Below are 17,521 nucleotides of genomic sequence, written 5' to 3' on the forward strand. Positions count from 1 at the left end.
CGTACTATCTCGATTCAAATAAAAATCCCATGCATTTTTCTAAACCGTATGTGTTTTCGTTTTCATTTCTGATAGCTTTCAAAAAATTGACTCGTTATTAGGGATGAATTGCTTTCACGGAAAATTGCAATAATGCATTTTTATTTTAGATTTTTTTAGATTAGATTAAACATTTTATTTCTTAAAATCCAAATAAAAACAATAAGATGAAAAGAAATAAGTGAAAAAATATTTTTATAAAAAATAGAGTTATTGCCACTTTAAGGTGGGGTGACCCTTAAAAGAAAATTTAAAAAAGAAAGTTAAAATATCATACATTTATGTAATGCATACAGAAATTAAATTAAATTGAAGTTAAACATTTCAAGAAAACATCAGGTAGATCCATTTACAAAAAAATCAATACTTTCATTATCAAGACTAAGGAGCCAATATTAAACTTGTTTCATAAATAACAAATGAGAAGTTTGCATCCTGATAGAACGGGAAGTCTATTAAATATCCGACATGAGGAAACATTATAAAAATTTCTAAAAGCGGTTGTTCGATATACCGGTATAGAAACTTGGTTTAAAAAATTTCCACGTAAAATATAATTATCAATTATTCTAAAATTAAGATTACCTGATCTCTTAAAGAAAATTTTTAGAACTTTATAACAATACATATCTATGTCTCACTGAAAGAATTTTCAAATCTCAAAAAAGTGGAAAACTAGGGTACAGGCGAGGATTACCACATATTTTCTTCAGAACACTTTTTTGCAAAACTAATGAAGGTTGTATTTTGTTATAATATGACCTCCCCAACAAGAAATTCCAGATTCTAGTTTCGAATGAAAAATGCCATAATAAATTTTAAGTAGCAGTTTGGAAGAGCAAACTTTACGCAAAAAGAAGAAGTTTCTAAGAGTGCACCGAAAATATTGTCTAAGATTCTCTGTGTGGTTATAAAAACTCATTCTAGAATCAATTATTAATCCCAAATACTTGAATTCATTAACTATTTCTAATTTGAAGCATTTATCACTACAGCTCATGGAAACCGCAAATGTTGTGGAAGTAACCATAGGATTACAGGTGTAGTTAAAAGGCTTGAATTTTGGACACTCAGTAGCGTGGAAAAAGAGATCAGCATTAACAATCTTTCTGCCCGACAAACTGAAAAACATTATCTTGGTTTTAGAACTTATTATCAATTTGTGCTCTCCAAACCAGATTCTTAACAAGCTGAGATCCCAATTTATATCCGATATAAGATTCAGACAACTATCTGTACCATACGAAAAACCAACATCATCTGCAAAGGCTGTAAGAGAACCCTTAAAAGGCAAACTGAATAAAGAATTAATTTATACCAAAAAAGGTATTGGTCCTAAAACCGAACCTTGTGGAACTCCCAAATCAAATGTCTTTATATCACTTCTAACACCATCAAATTTCACTCTTTGGGCTCTTAAATTTAAATAAGATCTTAGCCAATCATTAATGAATCCTCGAAACCCAGCACTTTCAAGTTTGCTTACCAAAATTTCGTGATTAACCATGTCGAAGGCAACAATCCATCAGCTGTATTCTTTTTTCTATCAAGACCTACAAATATTTGAGAACAGAAATGTAACAACGCATCTTCGGTTGATTTATTGCTTTGAAAACCAAACTAAACATCACTGAAAAATGTTGTTCTCTTTAAAAAGCTCAAAATTCTATTTTTTACAGCTTTTACAAAAATCTTACTTATCGAGGGCAAGAGTGATATAGGCCCATAGTTACCCAGATCATTAGTTGCTCCTTTCTTGAAAAGTGGCAAGATATTGGCACATTTAAGAGCTACCGGAAATACTCCAGAAAAAATACTTTTGTTAAAGATATGTGCCAAAACATCAATTATAAAACATGCCACATTTTTCAAACAAACATTTGAAATGCCATCATAACCAGAAGAGTTTGAAGTTTTTAAAGTGCCAATTAAGTTTAGAATCTCTAAACTAGAAGGTTCAATACTAAATGGACTACAAAGTGTACAAGATGGGTGACTTGAACTAGCTTGTAGATTAAGTGAAATCGTTGAAAAGTATTCATTGAATGCATTAGCAATTGCAATTTTATCTGAGACCACACGACCATTAACATTGACAACAGATGGTTGTTTTTTGCACTGAGATTTATTAAGTTTACTATTCACTATTTTCCATTCGTTTCTAATATTTCCTTCAGCTAGATTGAAAAAATAGTTGTTATTTAAACCAATCAAAGAACTGTAGACGTTAAACTTGCTTAGAAAATTTGTTCGTAATAATCTTGATTTAAAAGAATTTGTCAGATTAAAGAAAAAGAAATAAGAACCCAGTTTAAAAAAAAAAAACAATTTGGGAATGGCAATAGCACACAATAATTTATTTTTTGATATACAATGGGTCACAGCTTATTTGACGCACACCTCATATATAATTTATGAATTAGTTCTTCATCATCATAACAATAGACTTTCCCGGCGAGTACCAGATGGCACGGTCAAAGCATGGAGGAGGGCATGTCTGCAGCTGCAGTCGGAAAGTTACAATTTATTGAGAGTACCATGGATAAATTAGTGTACCTCAATATTCTCAAAAATAATTTGCTCTAAAGCGCAGAAAAACTAAGCATAGAAGATACATTTCAATTTTATCAAGACAATGACCCGAAACATACATCGGGCATTGTTCAAACTTGGCTAATTTATAACTGCCCTCACGTCATGAAACCACCGGCTCAGAAACCAGATTTGTATGTTATCGAAAACCTTTGGTCAATTTTGGACACAAAAATACGTGAGCGCACATATTTCTAACAAAAATGACCTAAAAATGGCTTTAGTTGAAGAATGGGCAATAATAACTGGTGGATTCTTTTCGAAATCGGCTTGAGGCAGTCATAAATCAAAAGGGAGGACATACCAAGTACTAAAGATATGCAAACGTGTCTTTTAGTTAATAAATATTAATAATTTTACTTGATTTTTAAAATGGGTCAAATAAGCTGTTACCCTGAAATATTGATTTTAATTTGATTCGTTATTTTTGGCTAGTTTTCATTAAAAATAAATAAATGAATAATATTTTAGTTTTAAACTTAACAGCTTTTTTATTTTGTTGATTACTTGCTTCGTTAAAGAGATATTCTCTTTTAAAGTTGTGAGGAAAGGGTGGGTCAAATAAGCTGTGATCCACTGTACATATTGTACATAGGAAAATGGGTTCTTTTTTAGCATAAACTACAGTTTTAAAGTTTAAATTAACTCACCTACAACAGTTAAGCGATACGCTTGACTTATTTTTGGCTCTGTTGATACTTGACATTCGTAGATTCCGGAATCTCTGGGTTGTACTGAAACAATTTTTAAGATCCACTCGTCTGTTTCGTCTAAATGCATAGCTTGAAATCGCTGATCATTTGTGTATGTCATTATACCGATGGTTAATATGTGAAGGTCTCGTTTCCGTATCCATGATACCTTAAAAAATATAAACGAAATCAACACACTTTTAATTAATGAATTTTAATTTTAATTTTGACATTAAAAGTGTTTACAAATAAATTCAAAGCTTAAATAAATGTACACATTTAATTTTTTAATAACTTAATTATTTTCACTACATACAAGTTACAAAAAAGAAACAATTCTTTGTTAAACATTTTGTTGCTGCAAAATTTACCACAACAAAGTTTCAGCTACCTATTCATTCCTCCTCAATTTTTTCAACCTTCCTTTTCATTGTGGCCCTAAAATACTGTAAACTTTAGTCGAAACCTGGTATCAACCAGAGCCCTGCTCTTAAGTATTTTGGAAAAACAATTAAACTAGATTGTCGAATTTGCGGTCTACAAAATCATTTCGTTTAAACAATAACAAGTCACAGGCGGTCACAAAATGCACGGGTGTGTGACAATTGAGTCAAAATGACAACTACCTAAGTCTTTACACAGTGGTCCTCATTGGATTACAAAACATGAAGTAATTGACCCATGTTCAACGACATGTATAATTCCAAGTTCACACCATCATGAATGGCTTTCTATCCAATTTTGAGTGCCTGGCACACTAAGTAAAATCACGTTACGATGTGCTTCCTTTCCCAATTAATTGTCTGCGTGAAAGTCTACGGGTCTAGAGTAATACAAATTTCACGTAAACCATCGGATCTTTTCTCACCATTTTTGGTGGCATTGGATCCCATCTAAAAGAGTGCTTTCTCCAACTTTTGAATTTGGTTTGGTTTGGGTTCCGTTATACTCTTAGACAATTTGGAATTGACGGAGAGCTGAACTTATTAATCAAGCTAAGGTTAGTGTTCTAATCACAAATGCAAACGAGACCATATATGAGTTCGACAATGGCATGCACCCCAGCGAAAAAGCCGGGTGTTGCAGTTAGACCGTGACAGAATACCAACATTGACGAAACGTCAGAGTAGGATGGCATATTTGTCGTGGCAGCATGGATGAGGGAAGATCACCATTTTGACTGCACCTTTTTAGAAATCTACGAGAGAGTGTGGTTGAGAAAAGTAATAACGAAAAATTATTAAAAGCGAAAAAGAAAATTCGAGTTGTGATATCTTGGTACTAGTTTTGAGTTACATCTTTTTTTGAAAGGTATCCCAGTTGGGGAATTAGAAGAAAAAAGGTGTCACAGTTTTCTGGTATTAGAAAACATTCTGATGGAGAAGATAAGGCCAGTGAAAGACTGTTAAAGATTAAATCCGTTGAAGACAAAAAGCTTATAGTATACATTGATAATTACATATAAGTTGTACTTGAGAAAACTTTTATTCTTTGGTTTTGGTTATAAAGTTGCCCTAAAAATACCCCGTCTATGCTTTCGCTGCTGAGTTTTATCCCTATATCTTATAAAGGGTTAACAGATAACTGTGTAGTTTTCGATTGAACTTCTCAATATTGAAGATCGAAGTTCAATAAAAGGTTTGCAACATATGTGTGTTTCCAAGTCTTGCAGCACCAGCGCGAATTACATAAAATTGATCAAATAACAGCAAACAGAATAATTTAAAGGATTTCACAAACTTTGGCTCTTTAGCTAATATATTTCATTTTGTTCCCCTCTACAAGCCACTTTGTAGAGGTTTAAGTGAAATTATACTAAAGGGTGTCCCAAAATTAACGCAAGATTTGAATTAAATAGAAAACTCCGTTTTTAGTCTTTTGATAGTTATATTTTTATTGACTCGTTAAGTACATAGGATAGGGTTATGTATGGAATAACACATCGGACAAATGGCCTCCACGGCTTTGCATGCACATGCGCACTCTTTTGTTGAAATTTTCCATGACCATTCTGCATAAATGTGGCTGAATTTTGTTGATGCAGCGTTGAATCTTCTCCTTTAATGCACGGGTGGTTGTGGGCTTGTTGACATAGACTTGTGATTTCAAATAACCCCATAAAAAGAAGTCTAATGGTGTTAAATCACACGATCTAGGAGGCCAATTTTGATCACCGAAACGAGAGAGTACACGACCTGGAAATGTCTCATGCAGTAATTGAATTGTTTCACGGGCTGTATGACATGTGGCACCGTCTTGCTGAAACCACATATTGGACACATCAATATCATCTAATTTTGGCAGAAAGAACTGTGTAATCATGTCGCGATATCGAGCACCAGTAACAGTCACTGCTTGACCAGCATCATTTTCAAAAAAATATGGCCAATTATGCCTCCTGCCCAAAATCCACACCATACAGTCACTCGTTGTGGATGCATTTGTTTTTCGACAATCACATGTGGGTTTTCCGAACCCCAAATGCGGCAATTTTGGCGATTGACAAAGCCATCAAGATGAAAATGTGCTTCATCGCTTAGGATGATTTTGCTCGAAAAATCAGGGTCCATTTGTTGATGTTCAATAATCCATTCAACGAACTCTCTTCTCTGTCCATGGTCATTAGGCTTCAATTGTTGTGTTAATTGAATTTTGTAAGCATGAAGACACAGATCTTTGGTGAGTATACGCTGTAGAGAGGTTCTTGAAATTTGCAATTCTTGTCCACTACGTCGAATTGAGGTTCCTGGATTGTCAGCAACACTCTCACGCACTGCTTCGACATTCACATTTGAACGGTTTGTTTTTGGACGACCAGTGTGTTTGGCGTCTCCAACGGATCCAGTCTCCATGAATTAATTCAATTAATCTCTTCACAGTTGATGAAGTTAAAACACTATTCCGACCATATTTTGTATGAAATTTTCGAACTGCAGCCGCCAAGCTTTCACTATTTTTGAAATATTATTTAATAATGAAGACACGTTGTTCTATCGTGTAACGCTCCATTTTTAATAACCCTATACTGTTAGCCGTCAAATTGCTTTTTTTCAGGGTTGCCAACACTTCACTGCACAAATGGCGGCAAATTCAAATCTTGCGTTGATTTTGGGACACCCTGCATTACATTTTAAAAATAACAAAAGTCTATTATGTCGTTCGTTCAAAAAGAAGTTTTGGCGAAATTAGAGCGCGGCTATTCAAATTTTAAGAAGATAGGCCAGGCTTGTCCTACGAGTAACTATTTGAAAACTCGCATGGAGCTACTTGAACAAAATTTTGAAAATGCCAAACTCTATCTCGAGGGAATCGTTCGGGCGGAAAGCTCACAGAGACTATTGAAAAAGTATATTATGATAACGGTGTTCAATCAAATCCGCGCCATTCATCACGAGTAAAGGACTAAATTGATGGATAGTTTGGACAAATTAAATCCGTCCGTTCCACTTACGCCTACAGTGTGAGCACCTCCAGCAACAGGCCTTTCACCAGCAACACATCCGTCACAACCCCTACTTTCTCGGGGTCTTATACATCGTGGCATTCTTATCACGATATTTTGACGACACTTGTACATAACAATGCTGCCCTGAATGAGATCCAAAAAATGCATTTTTTTAAAGAAAGTTCGACTGGCGATGCCGAAAGCCAAACATCTTCTGCATCATTTTGATCTTACTCTTAGTTCTGGGAATTATGCAAAGGCATGGGATTTGTTGAAAGAAAGGTATGATCAAAAAAGAGTTTTGATCAATTCCTATCTTAAGGTCCTTTTTGGTCAACCTGTATAAAGCAAGGAATCTGCCGAAAACCAAGCTTACTTTACAACACAATCGAGGTTGTTCATGCTCTGGAGAATGTAGGATTACCAGTGAAAGACTGGAACACAATCTTAATTTACATTCTTTTTCAAAAATTATCCGCCAAAACCCAACAGCTATGGGAAGAAAAGTTCGGTAACTACAAAAAAATCTCAAACTTTACCGATTTTACTGATTTTAAAATCACGGTTTAGGACTCTAGAAGCTATTGTGCAGCAAGCCAGTTGCACCACACAGCCAAAGCCAATTAGCCAATCACAAATTCGCCATTCACAGCTGAAACATTTCATGCCAAAACCCAAAAACAACAATTTAAAACGAAATATTAATGTCAAATTTGCAAAAAAGGACAACATTCATTGATGAAATGTTGCCGGTTTTTAAACACAGATGCGTTACAAAAGAAACAAGCTTTACATCGAGCTAGAGTGTGTGAAAACTTTCTTGCATACAGCTAAGATTTTAAGTAGAAAACAAATTCTAACCAATCTCAGTACCATTTTTGGAAAGTTTTTATTTGTTATAAAAAACGATTATTGGATTTTTCTTAGAAAAAAAAAAAACTTGCAATTGGGCTTTTCTGCAAATTTAAAAAATGCTAAAAACAAGACTTTTTTAAACTAAAATTATTTTCAAGTCGAAAATAAATATTAACTGATATTAGTAGATAGTTTTTTTAGGGTTTTTATTTTTAACTTAACATAGGAAGTAATTGTAATCGGTCTCGGACATTTCAAGGTCTAAATATAAGATCTGATATAATTTTGAGAAAAGTCGAATTGATAGTTTTCTTACCAAAAATAAAAACCTAAAAAAACATTACTTAAACTTGGTAAACATTGATTTTCGACTCCAAAATATTTTCAATTATATTTAAATATGCAGCTGATAGAAATTTTTTATAAAAATTCAGCAGTCAGTTTGTTCATAAAAATTAAAATCTTCAAAAAATAGTACGGAAAATTGGTAAAAATTAATGTTCGATTGTTGATATTTCGCGAATGCATGAAGGCATTGAGTTCAAAATGATTTTTACAAAAATCCAATCTGTGTTTGTTTATACAAGAAATACAAAATTTCAAGAAATGCTACTATAATTGGTCTTCTACTAAAAATCTCGTTAGTAAATATAGAATTTGAGTAATTTATTTTTTTTTAGAAAACTTCAACAGATAATTTTGTTTCACAAAATACAAAAACCAACGAAAACAACAACAAACTAATAAGAAATGGTGCTCAAGTATAAGGAGTACAAAGAAAGATATTGACTTCAAATCATTTATCTAACACAAAATATTGTCATGAATATTTTGTTAAAGTCTTAAGCAAGACAAATCAGACAAATCAACAGACGGGATGGGGAGCTACCAGTGTGGGTCGCATCGCAGCCTCTTTTTCTGTTTTTGTAAAAATTTAGCAGTTGTCAAAAATTTTCTTCGCTAAATATCTGTAGCGACAAATATTTTTCTCAGTTTTATTGATTTGGAAAAAAACGGGTGATTGATTTTTTGCGAATTCAAACCAACTTAGTCATCTCTATAAAAAAAGAGGCTGGGATGCGACCCAAACTGTCTGTCGATTTGTCTTGCTTAAAAGTTTGTCTATATGTACTCGTATCAATTTTTACCAAATTTGCGTACTATTTTATGTAGATTTAATATTTTATGAAAAAACGGACTGTTGGATTTTTATATAAAAGTTACTAAATATCGTAAACAATATTTTCTGTGAAATAAAATAAGTTTGAAGCCAATATTTTTAATTTTTGAAAAGCTATTTGAGTCGAAAGTAAATTTTTACCAACTTTTATAATTTTTTTTTTTTAGAATTTTATTTTTTATAAAAAAATTGTAAATTCGATTTTTCTCAAAATGTTATCAGATGTCGAAAACATTATTTTTCGTTGCACAAAATTGTTTGGAGATGAAATCATATTTTAGTCGTAAGATTTTGGAGGTGACAAATTTTTTTTCAATGGATTTTTTCAAAAAATATACTTTTTTGATATCACGTTACAATTTATTATATAAAATTTAATCCAAGTCTCTAGCGGGTTTGGTTCGTAAGATTTTTAGGGTTTACCAAAATGTTAACCGTTTTTTTAAACTGCTATGATAAAAAAACGACCCACGCAATTTTCTTGAGAGCCCTTTCTGTAACTTTCTGCCTTATTAACTGTATAACAAAATGTATTTGAAGTTCATATCTCTTCTGGTTCTTGAGCTATGAACAACCAAAAAAACGTCGCGAACGTACAGACGTACGAACGTACGTACACAAGCACGCACATACATCTTTCTAAAAATATTTCATTTTGACTCTAGGGACCTTGAAACGTCGAGAAATGTCAAAATTTTCAATTTGACAAATCGGACCCATTACAATAACTTTATATGGGAAATAAAAATGATGTTCGGTTCGCGATGTCACGTGAACAATAGATCGTATTAACTTCAAATTAGTATTATTCATCCAATATTTGTTTATATAAGAAAAGAAAAACTTTTAAGAAATGCTACTTAAATTGGTAAACTAACTAACTAAAAAATCTCGTTAAAAAATATTGTTATTATTTTTCAAATTGTTTAGAATAATTTAATTGATAACTTATTTAACAAAACACGGAAACCTTCAAACCTTTAAAGCAAGACCAATCGACGGACAGGATGGGAAGTTCTCAGTGTGGATCGCATCGCAGACTCTTTTTTGTAGCAGATGTCAAAAATACTCTTTGCTAAAAATCTTTAGTGACACATATTTTTTTCAGTGTTTTTGATTTGGAAAAAACCGTAAATTGAGTTTTGTTTGAATTTAAACCAATCTAGGATGCTATCACAATTTATAATATAAAATTGTATTGAAGTCATCTCTCTAAAAAAAATGTGTTTCTATGGACCTTCTATAGACGTTGAGAAATTTTAAATTGTCAATTTAACAAATCGAAACGATTACAATATCATGTAATGATATATGTTAAAAAAAAAATTGGTTATTACTATTTAAAGCACTTACTTAAACAAAACATTTTTTAAGTATTAAATGTTTGATAAACAAAATTGAAGCATGTTATGATAAAGAAAAAGAGCGTATAGGACCTCTAATGAGGACTATTTCAGACACCAGTATTTGATGGCTAATAAGGCGTACAACGAAATATGTAATAAAAAAAAGGCTGTTTTCTACGAAGCTGAATCAAGACGATTAGCGCTATGCAAAAACTCAAAAGATTTTTGGAACTTGGCAAGACAGCTGAATGGCAAACGGTTTTCAATACAAACGAACTTGAGTCCAAACCTTCTGGCAACTCACTTTGAGAAACTGTTGAATCCAGTACATGAGACACCTTCGGTGGAATACGCTATACCAGCCTATGAATGTGGTGTTCTTGATGCAACAATTAGTTACCAAGCTGCAGGTTCGAATGGCATATAAGCTGAATTTTATAAGTATGGGACACCAGAACTACTCACAAGGCTAACTTTCATATTTAACAATATCATGGAAACCGGGAGTATACCACATGAATTCAAGGAATCGATTACTTTTCCGATTCACAAGAAAGGAAACATGGCCGAACCAGCTAATTACAGAGGTATATCGTTCCTAAATGCTTCATACAAGATATTTACACTAATACTACACAAACGATTCAACGAATGGATTGATAGCGACAAACTACTGAAGGAGTACCAGGCAGGATTTAGAAGTGGATATTCAACGATCGATCATATTTTCATTCATTCAAGAAAAAGAAGCTATATGCCTTCTTCGTGGATTTTAGAGCTGCTTTCGATATGATCGATAGAAAGGCTCTATTTTATAAGCTATATAGTAAAGGTATGTCATGGAAGTTTGGAAGAGTCATACAGAATCTCTACGACGACACAACAAGTAAAGTATGGAAGAATTCAAAACACAATCGGGAGTCAGGCAAGGTTGTACATTGAGCCCAAGCATGTTCGCCATGTTCATTGATGATCTGGTTGACATTCTGCCATGTGGAGTAGAGTACGCGGGGATGATAATAAAACTATTGATGTTTGCAGACGATATTGTTCTGTTGGCAGCCCCTACTGAATCATTACAGTTGATGATTAACCGATTATTCGAATACTGTCGGGTTTGGAATCTGATAGTTAACCTTGACAAATCCAAGATTTTAATATTCAAAAGTGGAAGAGGCCGCAAATGTGCAAACGAAAAATGGCATAATAATGGAGAAAATATAGAGTTTGTAACGGAATTCAAATATCTAGGAGTTATTTTCACACAAAACCTGAGTATGGAAAAACATCTGAAGGAAAAATTAATGAAGGCAAAATGTGCAATCAGTGCTACATGGAATAGATGCTTTCATAACAAAAGTATAGCACACAGCAGTAAATTCAAAATATTTGAAGCGATATCAGCGTCAATCCTTTTCTACGCAGCTCAGACATGGGGTACAAGGCAGTACGATACGGTGGAAAAACTTCTAAGATACTACTGCAAAAGAATCTTCCAGCTTTCGCGTAGCACACCTAACTACGTTATCATGTTAGAAACAGGAATCTCGCCATTGTTCATTCGAACATTAAAAATGCAAGTGGATTATGTCACGAAAGTCTTGAAGATGGATGATAATCGACTACCTAAAATAGTAGCTCTTGAAGTCATAAGGACAAAGACAAGTTGGTGCGCTTATTGGTTGGAACTTGCTTCAGAATGTGGGATAGTCTTAAACCTGTGCCATGAAGAATTAGAAACTTCGCTTTATCAACTCATTGCTGCAGTGGACTTAAGACATCGTGATACATATTTAAATGATGCAACAGGATCTATCTACAGACAACTATATAGCCAATTGAATCGTAACCTGGAGGAGAAAAATTATTTTAGGGATGACAATAGTACAGCCGAGATTTCAATGATGGTAAAACTGCGGAGCGAACTTATGCCACTGAACTACATTTTCATATTATGTGAAATTTTCATGTTTTGTCAACTAGGCAGACGGCAAAATGCCATGCTTTTTTGTTTTTGTAAATTATGAATTTAATCATTGAAAAAATAATAAAACCAATCTAAATCTAAATCTAATGATAAAGGAAATCAATAGTTCACAAAAAAGTGTGTACATTTCAGATATAAGAGCAAGGACAAGCCATAGGTACATTTAATTTTAATTTTCTAATTGTCATGGGTTCGGATTTTCGAGAATTATATCGCAAAATTAGTTACAAACCGTTTCATGTTTCCTTTTCACATTTCATGGCTCTATTTTTTATTGCAGACTCTATCTCCATTGCAATTAACTAATCCCCACTTTTATATATTATGGCCATTTCATTTTAACTTGAAATAAACCCAACCCTCCTCAACCTAACTTTCAAATTCCATTCTTGAACATTTTCTTTTATTTTATCTATGACCTCTTAACCACTTGAACTTAATAAAAGAGCAAGCGGCCAGTCTTGTTTTGTATATTTTAATTACTCAACAATTAAGTGAATCCAATAAAATTCCACTATATAAGGAAGCCAAATACCCTGCGTGACCGACCACCACCCACTACTTACTCCATTTGGCTATAAAATTATTTTATGAGATGAATATAAGAAACAATAATGACTTTTCACCAAAAAGATTTATTGTAATTTTAAGTCAAAAACGAAAAACGAAATTACGTGACCTCGAAATAAATATATTTCAATTTTCTTCTATAAAACACTGTATACATATAAATTCTGGAATTCAATTTCAAAATACAAAATAACAAAATACAAAATTGTAATATATTTTTCAATTTGGTGTCATTAATTTCTTACCGCACGATCACCTAAATTTCTCACTTTACAGTGCAACTTTGCCGTCCGCCCAACTGCTGCTATAATCGACCTCTGTGTTGTGTTTTCAAAATACGGTTGCATGTTGTTGTCTTCTTGTACGATTGTCGACAGTTCATTGGATTGTGTCCATGATTGTTCTGTACCTGGACGAATAAAAAAGAAAAACAGAAAAATTTCAAATAAAGGAAAATCAAAGGACATATAATGGTAATAATGAAAATTGTCTGCTCCTTTAAATTGTAACTGAAAACCACTGACCAAAGAGTGATTTATATGAAATTGATTTCGTTTTTCTTGTTTTATGTTGTTTTTTGTTTTATACCAATTCAATTGGGTTTTGGTTGCCCCATGTGCGGTGGCAATGTCTATGTGGCATGGTTGTATCTTGGAGAGTGTGAGTTGTGAGTTTGGCAGGCAGGCGGATGTGTCCTTTTTTGTTTTTGTTTTTGCTGAAAATGGGAATAAACCCAATGAATGTAAAACTAATATTTCATGTTTTTGGACAGGACGTGCACAAGGAGTGGCCTGGAAATCCTGCTGGGAAATAAACTTATGAGATTATGCTTACTTATGTAGGTTTATTGGACTTTATAAGACGACATTAATAGACAAGATAAAAAGGGATTTCATTTAGGATATCTTAAGGAGTTGAGTTAAATATTTAATTTAAAATTATAATAAATTCAAGATGATGGTTAAACAGAATATTTGTATAAATAGATACATAGATACCTTATAAAAGTATTAATTACTTGGATGTGGATGGTTTTTCTTCGAAAGATTTAATATTCATCTATACAAAGTTCAAAGGAATAGTATTGATTTATAAATGATTTATGTATCATAAAGATGAAGCTAGAATATTCAGCATTTGGTTATTTTTGTTAAATGAATAATATAACTTTTTGTTATTAAAGATTTAAATCATGTCAATTCAATTATTATTCAAGTATCTTGAATCTAGCAGCAAATATACATAATTTTTGTATTTTGTAGAAGAAATATTTTCTAACCAACTTAAATGTCGAAAATAACCTAATATACGACTTCTGTATCTACAAGATACACTTTTAAAAAGTATGTAAGCTCAACTCTCACTCCCATCCTTCTTTTTCTAACTTTTTCACTCAATTTCAATTGATTCGGTGTCGTCTGCAAAGTTATTTTATTTTAATTTTTGCCACGCTGATTTCGCTTAAGTTAATAACCTAATCAACAATATTGATTTTAATTTATTCTTCGATAACAACACCTCCCGTCAATAGATGTTGACTTGAAATTTGTCTCTATGTCTATTTACCAATGTCTCTTTCAATCCGTACCATATGTTTCACGTTAAAATATGTCGTTCTGCCCTTCCCTTGTATAATAAAAATCTATGAACTCTTCGAAATGTCAGAAATTAGTTGTGAAAACATTTTAAGTACTACAAACCTCTTTGCCTCATTCTTTAGCGAATCGTACAGCAATCATCATAAAGAGCCTACTGTTATATTGATTACTTATAAGGTATTTGCACCTACCTTATCCAAATCGAAATAAGTTGTAATATTGTTGACAACAAACGAAGTCAGCTTAAAGATGATATATCTACTGGATAGTTTGCTTGCAATATTATTAAATGTAAACCTCTTTCGGTTTGTCTTTGTATTTTTCAAGATATCTTCCCAATGAGCAAAATATGACGTTTTAAACTATAGGCTCATAACTATTGTCTATAACAGGGTTTTCTTAAATGGCACATTCACTACAAGAAATCTAACTAAATTTGTCACCAAAACTCTAAGCAAATTAGAGAAAGTGAATGAAGTGGAAGTTCTCACTACACACTTTAGTAAAGCCTCTGATAAAATAAGTTACCAAACTATTTATCTTAGACTCAAAGCAAATGGTTTCCAACCCTTTTTTATTTCATGGCTTAGATCGCATCTTGAGAACCGTCGATATTGAACTGTTTTCAGGTTGTCAATCTCCGATCCTATTTATGCAATCTCAGGATTGCAAGTTAACCATGTCAGTCCTTTGTATGTACTTCAAAATCAACCTGACTCATTTTAGACTTGCTGCGACAAAAATTTCTAAGAACGCAATGTAGCTAAATCCCAATTCATAACATTCACTCGTAAGCATTTACATCTTACCTGCCAAACTCGCCGAGCCTTTCCCGCCAATTTATCGTAAGCGACAAAATAAATTCTATCGTAAACGACAAATCAAAAGCTTTCTGCTGGACCTGGATACAACTTATACCAATAATCAATATTGGAAATTATTAATTATGCTTAAGTTAAGACATGACAATAGCCTTCAAGGCTCTACGTGTTAATCGCAAATTTTAATAATTAAGTTTTCTTTTTTATTGAAGATGTCGCTTACGATAAAATATTGCGAAGGGCTAGTTACAGTCTGCACGATGTTACCATTCACTTTGTCTGTTCTTTTCGCGACTAAGGAGTTATTGCATTCAGTTTAATATTCGAGCCCATTTTGATAATTTTATTAATAAGGTCAATTCATCATTTAACTTCATCATACTTTGGTCTTAATAATTCTCTAACCCCTATGTCACTAGATCCTTATAATACACCTTTGTTAGACCTCTACATTGAATACGCTAATCAAATCCAGTCTTCCTATCAGAATGCTTACTCCCAAAGAATTTAGTCTGTCCAACGCGATTTTTCTACGATTTGCAATCTGTGGTTTTTCTTGGGTTGATAATCTTTTGTTACCACCTTATGAAGATCGCTTCGAACTTATTTATCTCCAAACCTATCTAATATTACTCCTAGATCCTTCTACACACTCTTAATTTGCATGGTTGATAGGATAATCAAACACTATGGGATTAGAATTTCGTAAACACGACAAGACTTGACATTTAGAAGCATTTAACAGAAGGTGATTAAGCTTGCACCAATTATCAAACCTTAACAGATCTTCTAAAAGAAGAACACAGTTGGCTTGACAAGAAATCTTACGGTAAAGCTTGAGATCGAAAAATATCAGGTATAACATTTACAAACAACAAGAATAATAATGGACCAAAATGGCTTCCTTGTGGAACACCAGATGGGACAGAGGTATATTTCGACTGCAAGCTATCAAATTTTACTATTTAAATTCTATCAGCTAAATATGATTCAAGCCACTTTAGTAGCGAAGAATGAATACCTAGAGGAGTTAGTTTGTTTATTAAGATTTGATGGTTAACTCTGTCAAATGCCTTTGCAAAATCTGTAAAAATAACATCTGTTTGCAACTCGTTTTCCTTCTCTAATAATGTTATTGCTTAGCATTAACATTAAGTTAAGTTTGTTGCGGTTGATTTCCCTGCCCATGTTGAGAAACCGAAATATATTTCTAAAATAACACATGTTGCAAACTAACTTTTCAAATACTTTTGGAATACAAGAAATTTATAAATGGGTATGTTTTCTGTAATTGGTTACCGATTTGAAAATTGGTGCTAGGAATGAAACCTTCCAGCAATCCAAGAATTGCACTTTGGCTATTGAAAGATTAAAAATCCACGAAAGTGGTTGAGCTATTGCAATACCACTATATAGGGTTTTAAAATTGGTGCGGATAGATGGCGCCTCTTGGGGCATTTGATTTTAGTGACATCTGTCAAATCTTTTTTGTATTATTCAGTTCCTAATGTTAAATCATCATCTCAAGTTACAAGATTGAACAGCACTTTCAAATGATAAAACTTTATTATAAAAATAATATTGTTTGTTAACGGGAAAGTTGCGTAATGGCCCTTCACAGTCGACACTTTAACGTTTGGTAGCCAAATTTGAGACAACCGGTTCACCAAACAATCAGGCAACACCTGTTCAAAGAAAGCAAGATCGCGGTCCGTGAAAGTGTACAGCAGAACCCGAGGTAGTCTATTCCTTACCGTGCACAAGAACTCGACCTTTCGTAGACTTTAACTCGATGAATTTTGCGTCGGGTCTTGGGTCAACACGCGTACAAGATCCAACTAACCCAGGAGCTCAAAGTTCATGACCATAAAATGCCGGATTGTTTGCTGACTGGGCTTCGAATCGTTTGGAAAATAACCATAAATTTGACCGAAAAATCATTTTTTTGTGACGAGGCGCATTTTTTGTTGAATGGCTGTGTTAACAAGCAAAATTGCCGTATATGGAAGATCACCAACCCACGCGAAGTTCACCTGGTGATAATGCATCCTCAAAAAGTTGCCGCTTGGTGTGGATTTTGAACCGGCCGGCCCGCGGTGACGTAATTGGTCTTTACTTTTTTGAAAACGACGTTAGTGAAGCGATCAACGGCAACAGCGAGCCCTACATATTTCCAGTGGTTCCAGGAGGACGGCGTTATGTGCAACACAACAAACTCCACAACATCTTCCCGCCCATATTGAAAAATCCAATAGAACGAGAAAGTATTATTTTTTCTTTCAAGTCTCCTAAGAGTTTCTGAAAACCATTTTCAAATCGAACAAAGATTAAAAATATTGGCTTCAAACTTCAAATTTATTTGTATAGAAAATGTAGTTCTAGATTTTCAGTAAATT

General features: G+C 33.3%; 2 protein-coding genes across 2 annotated transcripts in view; both read right to left on the reverse strand.

Moving 5' to 3' along the window:
- Positions 1 to 17,521, reverse strand: part of LOC129938480 (arrestin domain-containing protein 3-like) — a 378,789-nt gene that overhangs the window by 245,930 nt on the left and 115,338 nt on the right. The gene's annotated exons all lie outside the window — the stretch shown is intronic.
- Positions 1 to 17,521, reverse strand: part of LOC129938483 (basement membrane-specific heparan sulfate proteoglycan core protein) — a 278,260-nt gene that overhangs the window by 73,031 nt on the left and 187,708 nt on the right. The window contains exons 2-3 of the mRNA XM_056046090.1: positions 12,952 to 13,115; positions 3,282 to 3,492 (exon numbers count right to left, since the gene is read on the reverse strand). Of these exons, the coding sequence (XP_055902065.1) occupies positions 3,282 to 3,492; positions 12,952 to 13,115 (375 nt within the window). The remainder of the gene's footprint in view (positions 1 to 3,281; positions 3,493 to 12,951; positions 13,116 to 17,521) is intronic.

The sequence above is a fragment of the Eupeodes corollae genome, chromosome 1 (assembly GCF_945859685.1).
Source record: "Eupeodes corollae chromosome 1, idEupCoro1.1, whole genome shotgun sequence".
Taxonomy (NCBI): domain Eukaryota; kingdom Metazoa; phylum Arthropoda; class Insecta; order Diptera; family Syrphidae; genus Eupeodes; species Eupeodes corollae.